This window comes from Lithobates pipiens, unplaced genomic scaffold (assembly GCF_037356315.1).
Source record: "Lithobates pipiens isolate NorthernLeopardFrog02 unplaced genomic scaffold, aLitPip1_a1.2 Scaffold_28, whole genome shotgun sequence".
NCBI classification, from domain to species: Eukaryota; Metazoa; Chordata; class Amphibia; order Anura; family Ranidae; genus Lithobates; species Lithobates pipiens.
The window spans coordinates 91,857,524-91,881,234 of NW_027507789.1; the positions used below are offsets into that span (position 1 = coordinate 91,857,524).

The 23,711-nt window shown below is 46.9% G+C and overlaps 1 protein-coding gene across 1 annotated transcript in view; it reads right to left on the reverse strand.

The window, feature by feature from the left end:
- Positions 1 to 809: 809 nt before the first annotated feature.
- Positions 810 to 23,711, reverse strand: part of STAC2 (SH3 and cysteine rich domain 2) — a 1,207,844-nt gene continuing 1,184,942 nt past the window's right edge. The window contains exon 11 of the mRNA XM_077459468.1: positions 810 to 2,320. Within this exon, the coding sequence (XP_077315594.1) occupies positions 2,219 to 2,320 (102 nt within the window). The 3' untranslated portion in view covers positions 810 to 2,218. The remainder of the gene's footprint in view (positions 2,321 to 23,711) is intronic.

The following is a 23,711-nucleotide window of genomic DNA, read 5'->3' on the forward strand; positions in this document are numbered from 1 at the left end:
AAAGCTGGCTGTATCAAAAGAAAAATTCTCGCTTCAGAAACAGACTTATAGGTGCATAGCTAATAAAGATAAGGAGGCCATCATTTAAAGGAAAGGCATAGGGAGGAAACAAAAACAATAGCAATGTGGACAATCTACAGATGTTTACGCAAAAGAGCATACCAAAGTTAAGAAACAAAGGAGACAGTTTTCAGTAATGTGATTCTAGCTGGAGTTGAAGCAGTAAGAGCATACCTGTGGGGAGGACAAAGATGATATTTTAGGATGAGATAATCGGATAAGTGCAGAGTCAGAAGTGCTCCCACTTATAGAAATCCCCCACTTTGAGAAAGACCCCCATCTGCAAAAGTGCCACCCCTTGGCAAACGAGATAACTCTGTATCATTGAAAACATTATGCTTTAATACATTTAGTGCATTCAAATGGGTCCTGCAGTTCCACTGGAGTGGACCAGATGGGAGCACTTTCTCTCTTCGCTTGTTCAAGGACTCTCAGCCTTGCTAGGTTAGCTTCTTCCTCCCTTTCCATCTGCAGAATCTTTAATTGGGAATCTGCCTCTGCTTGTTAAGCTGCTATCTCTGCTTCAAGAGTTTTGCTTTGAGCATCCAGCTCTGCTTGGTGAGCTTTGCTCTGAGCTTTCCATCTCTGCTTGCCGATTTACCATCTTTGCATGGCAAGCTGTCTTTTGTGTTTCTATTTTAGCTTCCTTTCTGGTAAAGGAGCTTTGCACTTTATTTGCTTCCAGACTTGCTCGGGCCACTATTAGCTTGTAGATAGTCATCAGATAGCTTGAACTCACAAAATACCGATACCATCCACAAGATGCTTTTATTCTGAACATCAGGTTACAGCAGATGACAGGATACAAACAGATGAATAGGTTGTAGTATTTATGCGGTCAAAAGATGATATTGTCTGTAGCTTACAATGCAGAATACATGTGCCCTGCTACATGTGGCTTGTAGCTGCATCCATGACACAGGAAGTACAATCACAGGAAGAAGGGATATACATAAGGGAAAATAAACTTGAGAAAACAAGTGCGTTACCACAAAGGGTTACTAGATGGCAGCATGTGAACTAAATATAAACATCCATAGAAAATGGTTAGGAAAACAGTCTATATAAATTCTATGCCCCGTTGGGGCAGCACAGTTACCATATGATTACATTTGGATAGCGCAGCATTATATTGGTATAAAACTTTTTGGCACTAGCATATGGAACGTAATCAATGCTAGCATCTGTCCTTTAATCATCTCTATCATTTGGATTTTCACATGGTAGCCCGCAAGATTCTGTTTGTTTTTTAGATTGTCTTTACTGCATTTACTAAGCGCTGGGAAAACTGAGTGCGACTGCACATGTAAAGTGCACAGTCTATTTGCCTGTAGTGAATCCACCCCTAAGTGATGCCCACAAGCCTTCCACACATCTGTTTAGTCAGTCATGCTCCTCTGCACTATCCCCTGTCGTCTTTCAGATTTAAAAATCATGACCAACAAAAAAGGGACATAAGGGGTTTGACATTGTAAATATCAACCTATGCTGCATCACCCTGTGCTTTCCTTGGTTTACATGTTGCTCTCTGCTTGTTTATCTTCTGAAGGTATGAGATCACAGGTTTAATGAAAGACAAAATTAATATTTCATATCTGTTCCATTAAAAATGTACTCAGTGTGCATTAAAAACCCTACTGGCAACACATCTAATGTCAAATCCGCACCCTTTGTTTACTTTACTTGTGACTCCTCGTTTAAAGAAGTATATCTTGCTTGATTCTAAAAAGGAGGTGATGACACAGTCAAAGGGGATTGTGACTGAAACCCAACTCCTGAGTCGCCTTGTGCTGAGGGGTACTGCTGCAGCAGCAAGCTGCACACAGGCAAAGTTAGGCTAATTGAGGTCCATATCTGATGACATCAAAGCCCTGCCATAGGGTCACTGAGTGACTTTCCCTGAAGAGATGGCCCTGATTGGTGATGTCCCAGACACCTAGTGTGGACATATTGCAAAACATGCATTTATATACAGTGTATTGTGGAAGAGGCTTAATGCAGCATGTAAAGGTTCTGAAGTGTTGCCAAGGCAGAAGGTGGGTTATCCCATTGTTAACAACCCACACAGTTTTATTAGAGCACCCTGAATGTCTTATTGCTTATTACACGGGGTTTGGGAGCTCAGTCAGGGAGCAGCAATCTCAGAAAATACGCCCACTCAGATCTCGACCAGACAGTCCTGAGGCACCAAGCCTCTTTTCTTTCCACTGGACACTCTAATGAGGCCTTCAGAATCTGGCTTTTCAACTCCTACACAGACCTGAGGATAAAGAAGATTAGAAGATGTTAAGGAGGCTAAGTGACACAGACTTATATATATATATATATATATATATATATATATATATATATATATATATATATATATATAGATAAATTCACATTAAACTGACACTGCATTTTTACCAGCGTAATTGTTTTTATTTATATCCAATTTTTCCCTTCTGTCTGTATAAAAAATTGCATTATAGTTTCATTTTCAACTTCTGACAGTCTTCTCCAACTGTGAATATTTGTGGTGTATAAACTACATAACTAAATTTTTCTGTGGTGTTTTCTGGCAGAGCACAGATTAGATGGAATTAACATGATTGACAATAGCAAAACTTGTGCGGGGACCTCAGTTATGAAGAACGACAATAAAAATTAAATGTATTTTCCCAGGAAGAGAGATGCTTAAGAGGGGATATGATCGCAATATACAAATATTTAAATTGTGACTTTATCACTGTGAGAAATGTTTTTAATCTAAGGTCTCTAAAGAAGCCCGGTCCCCCAGATCTGTTTATGAGCCGTAGGGATTGGATCTACGCAAACATAGATTCTCATATTATCAAGCAAAGTAGGATCTATATTATTATGTAGTTTTGAAGTGTGTCCAGCAATAGTGATGGACAAACTTCCGACGGGACGTTTCGCAAACCGCGAATGCAGGGAAAAGTTTGCGAACCCCAAGGTTCGCAGCGGACCCCATTGACTTTAATGGCAGGCGAACCTTAAAATACATATTTTCACATATTTTCAGCCACAAAATACTTACTAATTGTGCACACATAGACCCACAACATGGACACTGACATAACAAAAGTATTAAGTGAATCTGGGATTAACAACGACAAACATTCTTTTTTTATCTGTGAAATTTTGACAATTCAGGAGCACATGAAAGCCATGGAGGAGAGGCAAGGTCAGGCCAGGCTATGAAGGGGGTGCAGGAGATGATCAGTGCCACAGTCAGGGCAGCGCAGTCCTGTGCCAGTGTCCCAGTGTGCCAACCTGTGCTTGAGCCCCTCCCTCTGCCCGGCCCTTACCCCCACCTATGCAGGGCTTCACTGTGGTGGTCCAGAGGTGCCAGTCCAGTGCTGATCCTCAGCCATGGTGCTGGCACTGCCTGCTGATTGGCTTTTCCACTATCTCTCTCACTGTCTGAAACCAGCACCGAGATAGAGAGAGAGCACTGACTCCAGCATTGTGATAGAGAGCACTGACACCAGCACCAAGATAGGGAGCACTGACACCAGCACCGAGATAGACAGCACTGGCACCGACACCAGCACCGAGATAGAGAGAGAGCACTGACACCAGCACAGTGATAGAGAGCACTGACACCAGCACCGTGATAGAGAGCACTGACACCAGCACCGTGATAGAGAACACTGACACAAGCACCGTGATAGAGAGCACTGACACCAGCACTGTGATAGAGAGCACTGACACCACCACCGTGATAGAGAGCACTGACACCAGCAGCGAGATAGAGAGCACTGACACCAGCAGCGAGATAGAGAGCACTGACACCACCACCGAGATAGAGAGCACTGACACCACCACCGAGATAGAGAGCACTGACACCACCACCGAGATAGAGAGCACTGACACCAGCACCGTGATAGAGAGCACTGACACCAGCACAGTGATAGAGAGCACTGACACCAGCAGCGAGATAGAGAGCACTGACACCAGCATCGAGATAGAGAGTACTGACACCAGCACCGAGAGAGAGAGCACTGACACCAGCACCGTGATAGAGAGCACTGACACCAGCAGCGAGATAGAGAGCACTGACACCAGCAGCGAGATAGAGAGCACTGACACCAGCCATGATACCAGCAACTCACTGCGGGACCCAAAAATATGACACCGCTCAACCTCTTCAAACAGGAGGGTACGGGCATATAGTACGGTTTGGCTTTTTTGTACAAGGAAGTGAGCCAAAGGTAGAAAAAAGGTCTGTGTGCTTGATTAAATAAATTGTTTATAGAGTTATGCATATACATGGTCTACTGGTCACATGTGTTGAATTCCTCCGAGATCCATGCCTCATTCATTTTTAAATGTGAGGTTGTCACCACTGTCGTGAGCTAGGCGAGTGCGCTTATCAGTCAGGATCCCCCCTGCTGCGCTGAACGTCCTTTCGGACAGGACACTGGACGAGGGGCAAGCCAACAGTTCCATTGCAAATTGGGCAAGCGCTGGCCAGAGATCAAGCCTGCCCACCCAGTAGTCCAGGGGTTCATCACTTCTCAGAGCGTCCACATCGGCCATTAACCCAATGTAGTCGGACACCTGTCGGTCTAGGCGTTCCCTGATGCTGGATCCGGATGACACCTGTCGATGGATCGGCTGAAAGAATGACCTCATATCAGAAGTCATCAACACATCTTCAAACCACCCTCTTCTTGGTGTGCTGTTGGATTGGTACCCGCAACTCTTTCTCTGGGAGTGGGAATTCCTCCTCTGCCAGCACACACAAAAGCAGAATGCAGCATTTCTCTAAGCAAGGCCTGGAAGTGCTCCATTCTGACAGCCCTCTGTGATGGTGGTAACATTTCTGCCATTTTATGTTTGTATCAGGGGTCTAAGTACGTTGCCACCCAGTACTGATCCTTGACCTTTATGCTTTTTATACGGGGGTCCCTGTTAAAACACTGGAGCATGAAAGCCCCCATTTGTACTAAACTGGAAGCGGTGTGGTGGCCTGGCTCCTGCTCATCATCCAGGATAATGTCGTCCTCCTCGTTCTCCTCTCCCCATCCACGCACAACAACAGGGATCCCAGAAAGGTTGAAAGCATGTTCTTCTTGCTCCTCCTCATCCGCCCCGGCACCATCCTCCTCTGAGTCCTCTTCAGACTCCTGTTGTTGACTTGTCTCAGATAGAAGTAGCCCCCCCCCAGGAATTCATCCAGCATTGTGACTTCCTCATCTTCCTGCTCCTGCTCCTCCACAGCTTGATCAATGACACAACGCAATGCATGCTCCATAAATTAGGCATAAGTTACAATGTCACTGATGGCACCATGGCTGGGACCTACCAGTTTGGTGATCTCATTAAATGGCTGCATAAGTCTGCATGTGTCGCGCATGAGCAGCCACTGGCACAGTGAAAAAAAACCAAGCTCCCAGAACCTGTTCTGCTGCAGAGTTCGTACAGGTAGTCGTTAACTCAGGGCTCGACAAAACCCGGGCGCCAGGTCGCATTGGCGACTAGAAATAGCGACCTCGCGCCTGGGGCAGCACAGCTGGGGGTATCCTGTCTCTGTGGACCCCCCCAGCGTGATCGCGTCGGGCCGTTCCGCCGGCGGCCGAAAATTTAGGCTGCGGCTTTGAGGCCTTCTGCGGTCCTATGATTCCTTATGGAATCTGGCGCCCTCTTGTGGTCGCCGTTGGTATGACAAACCAGCAATGCTAATGACTGTTTTATATTACCTGCCTCTTCTTCCCTTTATTTAGAACCCCCTAAACATTATATATATTTTTTATTCTAACACCCTAGAGAATAAAATGGTGGTTGTTGCAATACTGTCTGTCACACCGTATTCGTGCAGCGGACTTACAAGCGCACTTTTGTTGGGAAAAATAATTTAGTTAATAAAAAAATAAGACAACAGTAAAGTTAGCCCAATTATTTTTTATATTGTGAAAGATAATGTTACGCCGAGTAAATTGATACCCAACATGTCACGCTTCAAAATTGCACCCGCTCATGGAATGGCGACAAACTTTTACCCTTTAAAATCTCCATAGGCGACGTTTAAAAAAATTCTACAGGTTGCACGTTTTGAGTTACAGAGGAGGTCTGGGGCTAGAATTATTGCTCTCGCTCTACCGATCACGGCGCTACCTCCTATGTGCGGTTCGAACACCGATTTTATATGCGGGCAGGACAGGGCGCGTTTAAAAATTATTATTTTTTCTGCTTATTTTAACTTTTTTTTTTTCCACTGTTCTTTTAAAAAAAAATGTTGTGTCACTTTTATTCTTATTACAAGGAATGTAAAAATCCCTTGTAATATAAAAAGCATGACAGGTCCTCTTAAATATGAGATCTGGGGTCAGAGAGACCTCGGATCTCATATTTACACTAAAATGCAATTGAAAAAAAAATTGTCATTTGAAAGAAAAAAAAAATGTCCCTCTAAGGCGGCGTACACACGCGGGGACTGTCTGCCGAAACTAAGTTCGTCAAACAGTCCGCTCAAACTTTTGAATGAACGAACACGCCCACACACGGCACTTTTTGAGCGGACAAATACGGCAAACTTTGTTCGTCGTACTAAGTCCGCGTAACTTTTGAAATGAGCGGACTCGCCCACACACGAGGCAACAGTCCGCTCATTTCGAGCGCGTGTGCAGGTAGGCGGGGCCCGCGACGGAGACGTCGCGGGCTCCGCCGCCTGGAATGGACTTAAAGGGGAACCCCAACGCCGAAAAAAATCGACGTGGGGGTCCCCCCAAAGTCCACAACAGACCCTTGTCCGAGCACGCTAACCGGCCGGCCAGGAAAGGGGGCGAGCGAGCGCGCCCCCTCCTGAGCCGTACCAGGCCGCGTGCCCTCAACATGGGGGGTGCCTTGGGGAAGGGGGGGCCGCGCGGCCCCCCCACCCCAAAGCACCTTGTCCCCATGTTGATGAGGACAAGGGCCTCTTCCCGACAACCCTGGCCGTTGGTTGTCGGGGTCTGCGGGCGGGGGGCTTATCGGAATCCGGGAGCCCCCTTTAATAAGGGGGCCCCCGGATACCGGCCCCCCACCCTATGTGAATGAGTATGGGGTACAATGTACCCCTACCCATTCACCTGTAAAATAAAAGTACCCAAAAAAAAAACACAACACACGAGATAAAATATTTTATTGCACAGCTCCGGGGGTCTTCAGTCTTCGGGGGTCTTCTCGCCGGACTCCTCCGCTATCTTCTTGTAGCTCTTTTGCTAGCGGAGGAGTCCGGCTTTCTTCCTCCCCGCCGCCGGCCTCTTCTCCCGACTTCGGGGGTCTTGTCCCCCTCTTCGGTTCTTCTGCCGGGCCACCGCGCCTTCTTATAACTCTTTTGCAGGCGGTGGCCCGGTCTTCTGTCGCCGCTGTCGCAGCTGTCGCCGCCGCCTTCCGTTCTTCTTCTTCTTCTTGTTCTTCTCCAGGAGATGTTGACACGTCGCTCTCTCCGGCCGGAATGCCAGAGCCGCGCTGAGCGGCCACTTATATAGTGACAATGGGGCGGTGTCACATGGTATATGTCACATGGGTTGGTCACATGGTGACCCCGCCCCCTTTCGATGTCATAGTCCCCATGTGACATCAACCCATGTGACCAACCCATGTGACATATACCATGTGACACCGCCCCATTGTCACTATATAAGTGGCCGCACAGCGCGGCTCTGGCATTCCGGCCGGAGAGAGCGACGTGTCAACATCTCCTGGAGAAGAACAAGAAGAACAAGAAGAAGAAGAAGAACGGAAGGCGGCGGCGACAGCGGCGACAGCGGCGACAGAAGACCGGGCCACCGCCTGCAAAAGAGCTATAAGAAGGCGCGGTGGCCCGGCAGAAGAACCGAAGAGGGGGACAAGACCCCCGAAGTCGGGAGAAGAGGCCGGCGGCGGGGAGGAAGAAAGCCGGACTCCTCCGCTAGCAAAAGAGCTACAAGAAGATAGCGGAGGAGTCCGGCGAGAAGACCCCCGAAGACGGAAGACCCCCGGAGCTTTGCAATAAAATATTTTATCTCGTGTGTTGTGTTTTTTTTTGGGGTACTTTTATTTTACAGGTGAATGGGTAGGGGTACATTGTACCCTATACTCATTCACATAGGGTGGGGGGCCGGTATCCGGGGGCCCCCTTATTAAAGGGGGCTCCCGGATTCCGATAAGCCCCCCGCCCGCAGACCCCGACAACCAACGGCCAGGGTTGTCGGGAAGAGGCCCTTGTCCTCATCAACATGGGGACAAGGTGCTTTGGGGTGGGGGGGCCGCACGGCCCCCCCTTCCCCAAGGCACCCCCCATGTTGAGGGCACACGGCCTGGTACGGCTCAGGAGGGGGGGCGCGCTCGCTCGCCCCCCTTTCCTGGCCGGCCGGGTAGCGTGCTCGGACAAGGGTCTGTTGTGGACTTTGGGGGGACCCCCACGCCGATTTTTTTCGGCGTTGGGGTTCCCCTTTAAGTCCATTCCAGGCGTCGCGGGCTCCGCCTACCTGCACACGCGCTCGAAATGAGCAGACTTCCCTCCGAGCGGGAACAGTTTGCTCATTTCGAAAGTGGCCTACACACGGGCGGACTGTTCGCTCAAACCAAGTTTCAGCGGACAGTTTTTCGGAATTTCCGAAAAACTTTGTTCGTCAAACTGTCCGCTGAAACTGTCCGCTGAAGCCCCACACACGAGCGGACTGTCCGCTGAAACACTGTTCAGCGGACAAAGTTGAGCCAACAGTCCGCCCGTGTGTACGCGGCCTAAGAGCTATGGGCAATGACTTGGAGACGGGGGGGGGGGGGGGCGGCGACGGCGCTGCTATCTTCCCCTCACTCATCTCCATGTCAGGCCAGGGACAGGTCCGGATCGCCGTCACGGACCTGGCTCCTAACTTTTTAAGCTGGCTCCTAGATTCCAAGCAAATTTGTCAACCCGTGCGTTAACTGCACGTTTCTGCTGGAGCAGCCTATCAAGCATATAGAAGGTTGAGTTCCATCACGTCGGGCAATCGCAAATAAGACGTCTGACTGGTAGATTGTGTCGCCGCTGAATGTCAGCAAGGCGAGCCATGGCCGCGTAAGATCTTCTGAAATGGGCCGAGATTTTCCTTGCCTGCCACAAGATGTCCTGGACCCCAGGGTATTTGACAACGAATAGCTGCACGACCAAGTTTAAGACGTGTGCCATGCATGGCACGTGTGTAATTTTGCCCTGTTTCAATGCGCTAAGCAGATTGGCACCATTGTCACACACCACTTTACCAACTGTCAAATTGAGCGGTGTTAGCCACTGATCTGCCTGTGAACACAGAGCTGAAAGAAGTGCAGGGCCAGTGTGGCTCTTGGCTTCCAGGCACAACAGACGCAGCACAGCATTGCAACGTCTCACCTGGCATGTAGAATAGGTCCTGGGGATCTTGGGCGGGCAGCGGAAGAGACGCTAGCAGCGGAAAAGGAGGATGGAGTAGGAGGAGGAGAAGAAGAGCCAGGCCTGCATGCAATCCGTGGCGGTAAAACCAAATCTACACGGGTGCCACGGGTTACATGCTTGACGGCCGTCAGAAGGTTCACCCAGTGGGCAGTAAAAGTTATATACCTTCCCTGCCTGGTTTGCTAGACCACGTGTCTGTGGTCAGATGTATCTTGGCACCGACACTGTGTGCCAGAGATACATTCACTTGCCGCTGAACATGGCCATATAGCTCTGGGATGCCCTTCTGTGAGAAATACTTCCTTCCTGGGACCTTCCATTGTGTTCCAATGGCCACAAATTTTCGAAAGGCCTCCGAGTCAACCAGTTTATATGGCAGTAGTTGGCGCGCTATCAGTTCTGACAAGCCAGCGGTCAACCGCTGGGCAAGAGGGTTATCCGGCGTCATCATTTTTTTACGCTCGAACATTTGGCCCACGGAAGCCTGCCTTTTTCCATAAAAATGTGAGGACGGCATGATGGAAGGTGGAGTGGAGAACAATTGTGAGGAGAGAGGAGAAGGAGAATTAGAAGACGAGGCTGGACGGTGAGAGCCTGGAGTGTGGCTTTGTGGGTTCCGTTGCTCCCACTGGGCTCGGTGATGGCAGCTCATGTGCCTTCTTAAGGCGGTCGTCCCTAGGTGAGTGTTGGGCTTACCGCAATTTATGCGTTGACTGCAAAGGCTGCAGATGGCAACACTATTGTCAGCAGCGGACACTTTAAAAAAAGCCCACACTGTGGAGCCATGTGTCGGCATCCTGGGAGCGCCAGATGTGACCGTACATGGTTGATGCCTCACTCCTGATACATTAGCAGTCTGCTTTGTCCCTCCTGTGCAATCTAAGTTCCGCCTGTTTCTCCTCCCTATCTGCTGGTCCATATCTCCCTCTGAACTCCCCTCCTCTTCCTCTCTTGTGGGCACCCACGTGACATCACTAGACACTTCATCATCGACGTCACCTTCCCCACCGCTATAATTAGAGATCTCGGAGTAGGCAGCAACACCGGGGGACCAACCCCCTCCTTGGGATGATCTGGGTACTGTCGTCAGACTGCTGAGTGGCGGTTGTTGCTACCTCCTCTTCCTGATCAAATGCCAAGAGTGGCTGCGCATCGGCAATGTCTTGTGATGGATCGGAAAATAATTCCTGTGACTCAAGCGGAGGGTATATGGTGGTGGTGTTGGTGGTAGTGTCTTTGGGGGTGCACACAGCAGAGAGTGAAAAAGAGGGTACAGATCGAGAGGATGAGGAAGTAAGGCTGAATGAGCCACTCAACCAAGTCTGGTGCGTTCTTTGACGTAATCAAACGCACCTTCTGCAACTTTCCACTTTGGCTCAAGCCTGTTGCTCCTGCCCTACCCCTACCACCCCTGCAAGGGCCTGCCTCTTCCTCTGCCTGTCATTTTTTAAATGACCCTGTGACAAAAGTCTCTAGAGAAGTGCAGTATGTATGTGGAAGAAGGTATATAACACCACACTTCAATCTGTCGTTTTGGGGGGCCACTGGTCTATCACACCAGTAATAATACTTTTTTCTAATTGCGTTTGTCACTCTTTGTAGTATCGCTGCAGAACCGCTCAGCAGTCACAATGCTGCACAGTGGAAATGCACTATACTATGCTTTCTATATGTGCAAGTATTTTATATGTGTATTACACCCCTATATACTGCACACCAAATAGTACACCTATACCAATCCTTAAAAGGACCTTTGTGGACCTAATAGTAGCTAGCTAGTAGCTAGTGAATTGCAGACTGTGCCTGCTCCAAAAACCAAACTGTCCCTCCCTACACTGAGAAACGACAGCTGCAGAATCGGTCAGCAGCACTGCATGCAGTGCACTATAATATGCTTTCTATATTTGAAAGAAAGTATATTATACGTGTACAACCCTATATACTGTACACCTATAAAAGGACCTTTGTGGACCTAGTAGCTAGTGAGTTGCACACTGTCCCTGCTCCAAACACCAAACTGTCCCTCAGTCCCTACACTGATAAAAGACAGCTGCAGAATCGGTCAGCAATCAGCACAGTAGTCAAGTATAATATGCTTTCTATATTTGAAAGAAAGTATATTATACAGTGGTGTAGTGGTTAGCACTCTCACCTAGCAGTAAGAAGGGTCGCTGGTTCAAATCCCAACCACGACACTACCTGCCTGGAGTTTGCATGTTCTCCCTGTGCCTGTGTGGGTTTCCTCCGGGTACTCCGGTTTCCTCCCACACTCCAAAAACATGCAGGTAGGTTAATTGGCTTCTGTCCAAAAATTGGCCCTAGTATATGAATGGGGACCGTGGATTGTGAGCTCCTTGAGGGTAGGGATCAATGTGAGTGTACAAGGATAGGGACAATTGTAGACACTCACTCAGGTTGAACTGGATGGACTGGTGTCTTTATTCAACCTAACTAACTATGAAACTATAACTAACTATGAAACCCTATATACTGTACACCTATACCAGCCCTTAAAATGACCTTTGTGGACCTAGTAGCTAGTGATTTGCAGACTGTCCCTGCTCCAAACACCAAACTGTCCCTCCCTACACTGATAAAAGACAGCTACAGAATCGGTCAGCAGCACAGCAGTCAGCAGTGCATCATAATATACTTTCTATATTTGAAAGAAAGTATATTATAGGTGTATTACAACCCTATATACTGTATACCTATACCAATCCTTAAAATGACTTTTGTGGACCTAATAGTAATAGCTAGTGATTAAATGGACTGTTTCTGCTCCACACAGCGTCCTTTCCCTACACTGACAAAAGAGAGAATGTAAAATGGCCGCTAGATCAGGTCTATTTATAAGGTAGGGGGTATGTTCATGTGCTGAAATGTCTCAATTGGCTGTCCTGTACCCCATGATGGACGTGTCATGGGTCAAAGTTCTTCACAATGTAAACAAATTTTGCCCACCGTGAACAGCGGCAGAAGTCCGAATGTGGCAAATTGCGAACAAGCAAAATTTGCCCTGAACCAACCGCCGGGCGAACCGCAAGGCCATCTTTATCCAGCAAGCCCAGTGGTATTAAATTTCAGTATGCGGTCTTGTGCAGTGTAAATTAGTTTCTCCATCACTTCAATCTTTGCAATCCTGATCAGCCATTCCCTGATGGTTGGGATGACTGTTGAGCGCCAGTGAACAGGGATGCAGAGTCTGGCTGCATTCACCATGTACATGGCTAGCGGTTTATGGTAGAGTTGGTTAGGCAGGTTTGTGTGATGGAGAAGATACTGGGCCGGGTTGTAGTCTAAATTGTAGGTGGTAACCTGTGTGATTATAGAATGTATTTCGTTCCAGAATGGTTGGAGTGTGGTGCACTCCCACCAAATGTGGAGCATCGAACTGATGCCTTGTTTCCATCTCCAGCAAAGGTTTGGAATCGAGGGTGAGAATTTGTGCAGGCAAGAGGGGGTTCGGTACCATTTTGTGACTATTTTGCCATTTTCCTGAGTTGCTACGTCATTGATCCCTTGTGTGCCCGGGTGTATATGGTTTCCCATTCATCATCAGTGAATGTTGTTTGCAGATCTCTGCTCCAAGAGAACCTCTAGACATCATTCTGTGAGGTAGGGGGTTCGTCTTGGAGAAGGGAATAGATAAGCGAGATTAGATGTCTCTGTGGTATACTGCGAAAGGAGAGTATTTCAAATGCTGTGAGTTCTCTTGACCAAATATCAGGTGTGCCCTTTGAGGTGAAAAAATGCATCAGTTGTCTATAGGGCCAGAAGGGGAATTCCTTTGTGTGCAATATAGCCTTCAAGTCTTCCAGGGGTCTAAAGCGGCCCTTGTGGAAGAAGTGAGGTGCATACATGGCATCATGAGGCCATTCCTGTAGCAGGAATGTGGTTGGTTCTCCTGGGGGGGGAAATCTGGGTTTCCCCTAAGAGAAGTCATTGGGCCTATATGTGAGGGAATCCGGTAGGTGGATATAGCCTTGTTGAAAGCTAACAGAGAGGGATGGATGAATGGGTGTGTCTTGATGTCTTTGGACCATTTATTTGGTGGTAGCCAAGGAGTGTAAAGTAATGGTTTGTGTGTGAAGGATTCTTCTAGTGTGACCAAAGCTTTCCCCAGATGGTGTGTTTTCCAGTCTATCATTCTGGTTAATTGGCAGGCTAAGTAGTATCTGTGAAGGTCTGGGAGTCTGATACCACCTTTGTTCTTAGGTCTGGTTAGTCTTGTGTATTCGATGTGGGGGGTGTTTTTCCAAATAAAAATAGTGCATGCTTTTTTATATGATGAGAAAAAGGAGGGAGGTAAGTGAATTGGGATTGTCTGCACGAGGTACAGAAAGCGAGGGAGTACAATCATTTTTACGAGAGCCGATCACCCAAACCACAATACATTAAGATTTTCCCATTCTTTTAGGTCTGCTTGAATTTTTGATAGGGTATGTAGGAAGTTCTGGATGTATAGGTCAGCAAGTCATTTGTGACCTGTTCCAAGGTAAGTGATAGCTTTTTTTTCCATTGGAATGGAAAAGAGGCTTGGCAGTGGAGGACTTTGTGCGGGGGTAATCAAACATATAGGGCATGGGATTTAGAGAAATTAATCTTAACCACTTCAATACCGGGCACTTAAACACCTTCCTGCCCAGACCAATTTTGAGCTTTCAGCGCTGTCGCACTTTGAATGACAATTGCGCGGTCATGCTACACTGTACCCAAATGACATTTTTATCATTTTTTTCCCCACAAATAGAGCTTTCTTTTGGTGGTATTTGATCACCTCTACGGTTTTTATTTTTTGCGCTACAAATAAAAAAAATACTGAAAATTTAGAAAAAAATGTTTTTTTTTTCAGTTTCAAAACTTAGTAAATAAGTACGTTTTCTCCTTCACTGATGGGCACTGATGGGGCTACACGGATGGGCACTGATAAGGCGGCACTGATGGGCACCAATGAAGTTGCACTGATGAGGTGGCATTGATGCACACTGATATGTGGCACTGATATGTGGCACTGATAGGTGGCACTGATGGGTGGCACTGATGGGTGACACGGATGGCCACTGATAGGTGGCACAAATTGGCACTGATAGCTGGCACGGATTGGCATGGATGGGCGGCACAGATGGGCATGGGTGGGCACTGATAGGCGGCACAGGTGGGCAATCATAGGCAGCATTGTATTGTTATAGTGTACTAATGGATGCCAATCAGTGCCAAACAATAATGCATGCCAATCAGTGATGCCCATTGTGGGCACTGATTGGCATCCATTGTGGCACTGACTGGCATCCCTGGTGGTCTAGGGAGGATTACCTTTTTCTGGGCATCCCTGGTGGTCTGTTGGCGTCCCTGGTGGTCCAGTGTGGGCATCCTCGGGGGGCTGTGCTGATCGATCAGCACAGACCCCCCCCCTGTCAGAGGAGCAGCCGATCGGCTCTCCTCTACTCGCGTCTGACAGACGCGAGTGAGGAAAAGCCGATCACCGGCTCTTCCTGTTTGCACTGTGATCAGCCGTGATTGGACACGGCTGATCACGTGGTAAAGAGTCTCCGTCGGAGACTCTTTACCGAGATCGTAGTTGCCGGGTGTCAGACTGACACCCCGCAACAACGTTCACCGCGATGCGCGCCCCCGGGGCCGCGCAGCGGCTCATAATCCTGATCACGTCATATGACGTCCGATCAGGATTATGCAACCACTTTGCCACCGTCAATTGCCTATAGGGCGGGCGGCAAGTGGTTAAGATTTGATAGTGATCCAAAGTGATTAATGTCTTCCAATAGGTTGGGTAAAGAAAGGCGAGGTGATCGTAATGTGAGTAGAATGTCATCCGCAAATGCGGCTACTTTGAATTCCCTATTATGAATGGAGATTCCCTGTCTGTCTGGATTGTCCTGAAGCCTGTTTAAGAAGGGTTCTAGTGACAGGAAAAAAATCAAGGGGGATAGTGGGCAGCCTTGACGGGTGCCGTTGCCGATAGAGAAGGCGTTTGGCAGGAGGCTGTTCACTTTGACCCTTGCCGAGGGGTTGGTATAACGCATTGATGTGAGCAAACATGCGGGGCAGGAGGCCAATACCTTTCAGTACCTCCCGCATGTAGTCCCAGGCCACCCTGTCAAATGCCTTCTCAGCATCGAGCGATAGAAGGACTCCTTTGGTATTTGATGTGGTGAGCCAATGTTGTATGTTCAGGGTGCGTATAGTTTTGTCCCAGGCCTCCCCAGACGTGATCAGCTCCGGGATAAGGGGTAAAAGTCTATTTGCTATTATCTTAGAGTTTGATGTCTACATTAAGTAGAGAAATGGGCCTGTAATTTGATGCTTGTGATGGATCCGTGCCTTCTTTAGGAATGACTGCTATGTGGGCTTCTAACATATTATTATTATACAGGATTTATATAGTGCCGACAGTTTACGCAGCGCTTTACGTTGGGGTAGACATTACAATACAATACAATACAATTTAAGACAAAGGGAATCAGAGGGCCCTGCTTGTTAGAGCTTACAATCTAGGAGGGAGGGTCAAGTTATACAAAAGGGTAATAGCTGTGGGGGGTGAGCTAATGGAGACAATAGTGAAGTTGTTAGATGGAGACAGGATAGGCTTCTCTGAAGAGGAAAGTTTTCAGGGATCGCCTAAAAGTGGATGAATTTGGAGACAGCCTGACAGATTGGAGTAATGAGTTCCGGAGGATGGGCGAGGCTCGGGAGAAGTCCTGTAGGCGGATATGGGAGGAGATGATGAGGGAGCTAGAGAGCAGGAGGTCTTGGGAGGAACGAAGTGGGCGATTAGGTTGGTATTTTGAGACTAGGCTAGTGATGTAGCTGGGGGCAGAGTTGTGGATGGCTTTGTAAGTAAGTGTTAGTATTTTGATTTTAATTAGTTGGGCAAGTGGCAGCCAATGGAGGGATTGGCAGAGAGGGGTAGCAGACACTGTGCGGTTTGTAAGGTGTATGAGTCTGGCAGCAGCATTCATGATGGACTGAAGGGGGAATAGTCTATTTAAAGGTGAACCAATGAGGAGGGAGTTGCAGTAGTCAAGGCGAGAGATAACCAGGGAGTGAATCAGGAGCTTTGTGGTTTCATTGGTTAGAAAGGGACGTAGTTTAGAGATGTTGCGGAGGTTGAGGCGGCAAGCTTTGGAAAGTGAATGGATGTGGGGCTGAAAGGAGAGTTCAGAGTCCAGGATAACACCTAGCACCCTGACATGTTGGGATGGGTGGATGGTTGTGCCATTACTCTTGACAGAGAAGTCAGGGGAAGAGGCGCATGGGGGAGGAAATATTATAAGTTTGGTTTTGGACAAGTTGAGTTTAAGGAAGTGTTGTGACATCCATACAGATATGTCTGTTAGTAAGTTGGTGATGCGTGAGGAGACTGATTGAGTGAGTTGAGGGGTGGACAGATAGATTTGTGTGTCGTCAGCATAGAAATGATATTGAAAGCAGTGAGAGGCTATCAGCTGACCCAGGGAAGAGGTGTAGATTGAAAATAAAAGAGGTCCAAGAACAGAACCTTGGGGGACTCCGACAGAGAAGGGAAGAGGAGTGGAGGAAGTAGAATTGTAAGTGACACTGAAGGTGCGTTGGGATAGGTAGGATGAGAGCCACTGAAGAGCACAGTCACGGAGACCAAGGGAGTAAAGTTTTTCGAGGAGGAGAGGGTGGTCAACCGTGTCAAAGGCAGCTGAAAGGTCCAGAAGTAGGAGTACAGAATAGTGTCCGTTGATTTTTGCAGTTAGTAGGTCATTTGTGAGTTTTAAAAGAGCAGTTTCTGTTGAGTGTTGAGGGCGAAATCCAGATTGAAGGGGATCAAGAAGGTTGCTTTTAATGAGGTAGTCACTCAGTTGGTTGTAAACCAGGAGCTCAAGGAGTTTAGAGGAAAATGGGAGCAAGGAAATAGGGCATAGGTTGTTAGGATTGGTAGGGTCCAAGGATGGCTTTTTAAGTATAGGGGTGACTAGTGCATGTTTTAGAGCATTGGGGAAAATGCCAGAGGTGAGGGAGAGATTGAAGATGTGGGTTAGAGAGTGTAGTATAGAGTCAGATGGCGACTGTAGTGTTTGAGAGGGAATAGGATACAGGAGGCAGGTGGTTAGGTGGGCATTAGAAAGGAGTTTAGCAACTTCATCTGTAGTAGCAGTTTTGAATAAGGGGAGTGTTGAGAGTACCTGTTGTAGTGGGGTCTTAACTGGGGGAGATACCTGTAGAGTAGAGATTTCATCACGGATTGTATCAATCTTGTTTTTGAAGTGATTAGCAATCTCCTGGGCAGTGAGTGAGTCAGTGGGTGGAGGCGGCGGAGGACAGAGTAGAGAGTTGAACATAGAGAAAAGTTTATGGGGACTGGACGAGAAGGTGTTAATAAGAGTTGTAAAGTAGGTCTACTTGGCAGTGTGGAGGAAAGAGTAGTATTTTTGGAGGGCAGATTTGTCTTTGAGAGACTTGGTCTTGTGCCACAGACGCTCAAGAGCGCGACTACGTTTTTTGAGAATTCTAGTGTCATCTGCTTGCCAGGGTTGTAGGGGTCGAGGTCTGATTCTGCGTGTAGTGATTGGAGCGAGCTTGTCCAGGGTGGAGGACAGGGTTTTATTGTAGATGGAAGTGGCTTGGTTGGGGCAGGACAGGGGAGAGATTTTGTCATAGAGGTGGTCAGCAGCAGAATAGAGGAGAGAAGAGTTGAAGTTGCGAAAGTTTCTACGGGTGATGGTTAGGTGATTGGAGGGAAAGGTGTTGGAAGACAGGTAGAGAGAGAAATTAATTAGGTGATGGTCAGAAAGAGGAGAAGGATTATTTGAGAAGTTGCATGGAGTGCAAAGGTAGGAGAATACAAGGTCAAGGGTGTTGCCAACAGAATGAGTAGAAGCCTGTACCCATTGCTTCAGGTCAAATGAAGAGGTTAGACTAAGAAGTTTAGAAGTAGCAGGAGTGTTTGTATTAGCAGGGATGTTGAAATCACCAAGAAGGATTGTGGGAATTTCTGAAGACAGAAAGTAGGGTAGCCAGGCAGAGAACTCATCAAGGAAAGTTGATACTGGTCCAGGGGGCTGGTAGATCACAGAAATTCTTAGGGAAGTAGGAGAGAATAGACGTATACAGTGAGCTTCAAATGATGAGAGGGAAAGAGAGGGAGGGGAGTGTATAATCTGGAAGGTGCATTGGGGGGATAGGAGGAGTCCCACTCCACCTCCCTTGCGTCCATTAGGCCTAGGGGAGTGAGTCCAGTAAAGGCCACCCTGGGAGAGGGAAGCAGGAGAAGGGGTATCAGATTCGTGGAGCCAGGTTTCTGTGAGAGCAAGTAGATTATAGGAATTTGTGACAAAGAGGTCACGAACAGCCGTGAGTTTGTTGCAGACAGAGCGAGCTTTCCAGGGGGCACAGGAGAGGGGGAAGCTGGTTTTGGGAAGAAGAGGAATCGAGACTAAATTGCATAGATTGCGACTGCCAGAGGGTGTAGGGTGATGGGTGTGTGATGGGTGTGTTGGGTACAGTTAAATAAGGGAGGCCCAGGGTTAGGGGAAATATCTCCAGCGGTTAGCAGAAGTAGAAAAGTAAGGGAGGTAATATGAGAGTAGGATTTGTATGAGGGGACATGCTTCAGGACCCTGGGGTGTTTGTTAGCAAGTGGGTTTAGAGTTAGAAAGAGGTGATGAGTGCAGTAGTAAGGAGAGAGGAGAAGTGATGGCGATATGTACAGATTGTGGGGTGGAGCAGGGGGGTGAAGAAAAGGGAGTTTGAGGAGAGAGGCTGCAATTGTGAAAAGGAGGAGAAGTAAAGAGTGCATGTTTCAGAGAGGAAGGAGAGATAATTTGGAAATACAGTAAGGTCACATGCAGTCTGCTGTGGGTTGTTTTGTGCAAATCGCTGAAGTGCAAGAGCAGAAGTGCCACTTATTTAAAGAACCCCACTTCGTTGGAAGAACCCCCTGTATGTGTTCCCCCGTAAAGAAGGCCTTGTTTTTATACTGTGTTGGGTGTGGGTTGAATCTGGCAATTAATCAATCAGGAGATAATATTGGGCACACAGCTAGCAGAGCAAATCTTTTCACATCACATTCAAATTGAAACAAGACCAAAAGGCCAAAATTGTAAAGATAAGAAAAGCCATAATTTAGGTAAGACTTAATAGCTAAATAAACATTGAAATAATGTGAGCATGCCTAGTGATTGAGATTGAAACAGCAGTGAAAAGTAGATTTACCAAAGAAGCATGTGAGCAGTAAAGTAAGTGTTCAGTTTGAAGTAGATGGGGGGGTATAAAAGCAGATTTACCAAAGAAGCATGTGAGCAGTAAAGTAAGTGTTCAGTTTGAAGTAGATGGGGGGTATAAACGCAGATTTACCTGTGAAGAGAGAAGAAAATGTACAGATGGATCTTTCAAGAGCAGAAGTGCCACTTATTTAAAGAACCCCACTTCTTTGGAAGAACCCCCTGTCCCCTGCCTAAGGGAGTAAGAGGAGTTGCTAGAGAGTTAAATGCTGTCAACATTTTAGGTGATAGAGTGTCTAAAAAGCTTTTGTAATAGATTAAGGGAAGCTCATCGGGCCTGGGCTTTTCCCTACCTTCATTTGTTTTACTGCTTGAAGTAATTCCTCTGTAGAGAGTGGGCATTCTAGGGTTTCAGCTTGTTGAGAATTGATGGGTTTGGGGCAATATTGTTCTAAAAAAATCCTTATTTGGGTCAGCCTGTCAGGGATCGTCTGTGCTTCTGTGTTTTGTGGCAGGTTGTAAAGATTAGCGTAAAAATTCTCAAAATGAGAGGCAATTTCTTTGTGTTTAGAGAGAGGTGTACCTTGATGGTCACGTATGTGATGGATGATAGAAGAGGTTTTTGAAGTCTGTATGGCTAGTAATCTTCTGCTCTTGTTACCATGTTCATAGAACACTTTTTGTTTAAGGATTTAGCGTCTTCTAGTGCGTTTTCCTAGTTCGTCCACCAAAGCAGCTCGGGCATGTAAGAGGTCTTGGAGGGCGTTTTGTGATGTTGAGTGTTTGTGAGTGGTTTCAAGATGATTGATTGTTTTGATAAGTGAATTGTTCTGTTCTTGGTGTCTTTTTTTGCGGCCATTGCTAAGGAAATGAACTTTCCTCTAATAACACATTTGTGTGCTTCCCACAGAGTGATAGGCAAGATATCCGGAGTGGAGTTCTCTTGGAAGTACAATTGGATTTGTTTATCTGGCGTTGCGTTTTAGGATCTTTCAGTAGGGATGGATTTAATCTCCAAATTTTTGTAATTTTTTGGGATTCGGGAAATGTAAGGGTCATCGTGATGGGGTGGTGGTCAGATAAGAACATTGGCTCTATTGTAGCCTGCGAAAGGAATGATAGGTTGGTTTGGGTAAGGAATATGTAATCTATTCTAGAATACTTTTGGTGTGGAGAGGAGAAAAAAAGTACAGTCTTTATCATTTGTGAACATGGTGCGCCACGTATCATGAAGGGTCAGATATTGTAGTTGGAGTTTTATTTTTCGTAGTGGACAATATGGCAGTGTGAAGCTGCCCGTGAGGAGTCTAGAGTCGGGTTTAACGGGACATTGAAGTCTCCCCCCATGATTACTATGCCCTCTTGGAAGGTGGAGAGGAGATCACATATTTTCCTAAAGAAGGTTATTTGGTGTTCGTTCAGGCAGTATATGTTCGCTATTGTGACTGGCTTAGATGCGTATGTGCCTTTGATAAAAATATATCTGCCCTCAGGGTCGATCAGTGAGTTAGATAATTGAAAATCGGCATGTTTGGAAATGAGTATGGAGACTCCTTTAGTTTTGGCGGACAGGTTTGTGGAGTGTAAAGCTTGCCTATATATGTGATTTGCCAATTTAGGAATAGAATCCGATCGGAAGTGTGTTTCTAGTAACATTAGAAAATAAGCTTTATATCTCGTTAAGTCTGGTAAGACCTGAGATCTTTTTTCTGGAACATTTAGGCCTTTTACATTGAGTGAAAGGCATTTTAATGAAATTTGCTGTTTGATGGTAGGTTCCTTCTGCATGTTGTATGTCTATAGAAGGAGGGGCAATAGCACGTAGAGTCAGTTAATGTCAATTAAAGGCTACTGGGGTATATGTGGGTTGGTCTGAGGTCAATTCAGGGGAGCAGAGGAACGGCCCCCAGCAGTGAGGAAGATAGCAGTGGTTAGGAGAGGTTCAGGGGGGGATGGGAAGGTAGTAAAAAAAAAGGAGGGTTTTAGGTAGAGAGGGGAGCCGGGAAGCGAGGGGAATCAGCAGTGGAGTCAACAGTGGGGATTAGCGTTATATAGAAATTGGACCACAGCTAGGGAACTGGGCCACTAATGTGTTTTGAATACGGAGGTGGTCGTAGGTGTAACCTACCCACCTTATAGAGGGAGTCCGGAATGTCAGCTTTAGTCCGAATGGACTGCTGGGTGGGAGCTGTAAACTAGGAGACCTGGTGAGGTCGCACTGGTGAGGACAAAAGGGATAAACAGATCAAAGTATATAGGTTCATGTGGAGAGGCTAAAGAGATAGGTAGATGTGTTAAATTTTTGGTGCGGGGTACCTTTAGAATGATTGGCCGTAGTTCAGCTATGAAGACCCCCAACATTCAGTTTTAACTGCGCTATAGTAAATTCAGAAATTCATGAATGCCAAAAATGTGTCTGCGAATGTAAAATTGTGTGAACTATCATATTAGTTAATATTTATATATAAAATGCAAGTTTCAACCATTGATTCTCATCGTACAACTGTTCTGTTGTCCTTCGACAAAAACACACATTTTAATTTGGATATGAACTGTTTAATTCCGAAAATAAATTGTCCTTGCTGGGTTTTACTGCTTATTTTTTTTTTGTTTACAAAGTTTTTATTAGAAAAATACAGAAACGATTACAGAGAATACCAGTATTAAGGAGCATCAATGGTTACAAGACCATTAGCAATAATACAGTTAGCGACGAATATAGATACACATATAACATTCAACCTTGCAAATCCAACAGTCAGGTAAGTAACGTATCTAAATAAAGGCCAGATATGGTACAGAGATAAAGAGGCCACCATGAGGTATCCCCGAGGAAGATCAGTTAGAAAAGAGTAACCAACAGTAACAAGAAGAAATAAAAGCCTTTGATGCACTAGCTCAATAACCTATCTTAGCCATGATGGCAGCTGTATTGCAGGGTCACAAAAACTTTTTATCCAACCCTCCCCTCCAACATGAGAGGAGACCCTCCCTTCATGAGTTATAACCTTAATGCATTTCGCCTGTGTGGGTCAGGGGTCCTCGAGCCTCGAGGTAAGGAGGAGGGCCGTCCACCCACTCCACTTCCCATCGAATATGTGCATGGAGTCCAGGAGAGTATGGTGAATGCGCTCCATCAGTCTAATGGACTCCATACGGAGAATAACCTGCGACCAGGGCTCTTCCAGATTAGCGCCACTGCCCACTGAATGGCGCTGAAGAGAGTGTGGATCAGCCTTTGTTGTGGGCGGGGGACCCCTGGGAGATCAGCATAGAGAACACACATCTTGTACGTAAGAGCGATAGAGGTACCAGTGATCCTATCGATCAATGTGGAGGTTTTAGCCCAGATATGTGCTAAAGCTTTGCACTCCCAGAAGGTGTGAAGGAGCGTACCCTTATCCCAACACCCCCTATAACAAGAGTTGGGCACCAGAGGGAACATCCTGTGCAGACGGTCAGGGGAGTAATACCACCTGGTGTGAAGCTCAAGGACTGTTTCTTTAGTGACGATAGAGCGTGTACATTTGTGCATATTGTCAACCATACTCTCCCAGTCCTCCACAGGAAATACCTGGGTCACCTCTGCCTCCCAACCCAGCACTGCCACTGACTTAGGGGCAGTGTTGTGATCATTAAGGTATCTATATAGAGCGGAGATAGTACCTCCACCCCGAGCTGCCTCCCCACACAACCCCTCAAACAGCATCTTCCCAGCTCCCCTCAGTTCCTGGAATGTGGTGGAGTAGAAGTGTCTTATCTGGAGAAACTGATAGTGGGCCGATCCATCCAGATCGTGTGTTTGCTGTAAGAATGTGAATGAGCAAGGAATCTAGCTGTGTGAGGCTCCGTTCTGTCCATCTACTGAAGGATGTGGGTACAGTGGAAGGCTGGGGGGAAACGGGGCTCCCCTATGAATGAAGACAGGAGGGGGACCCTAGATTTCAATAGAAATTTCTGCCCATAGAGAGACCAAAGATAAAGAGCCTGGCCCACTATGCCATTCAACGGGGAGATCTCCTTAGGGGAAACAGAGCTGGACCAGAGTAAACCCG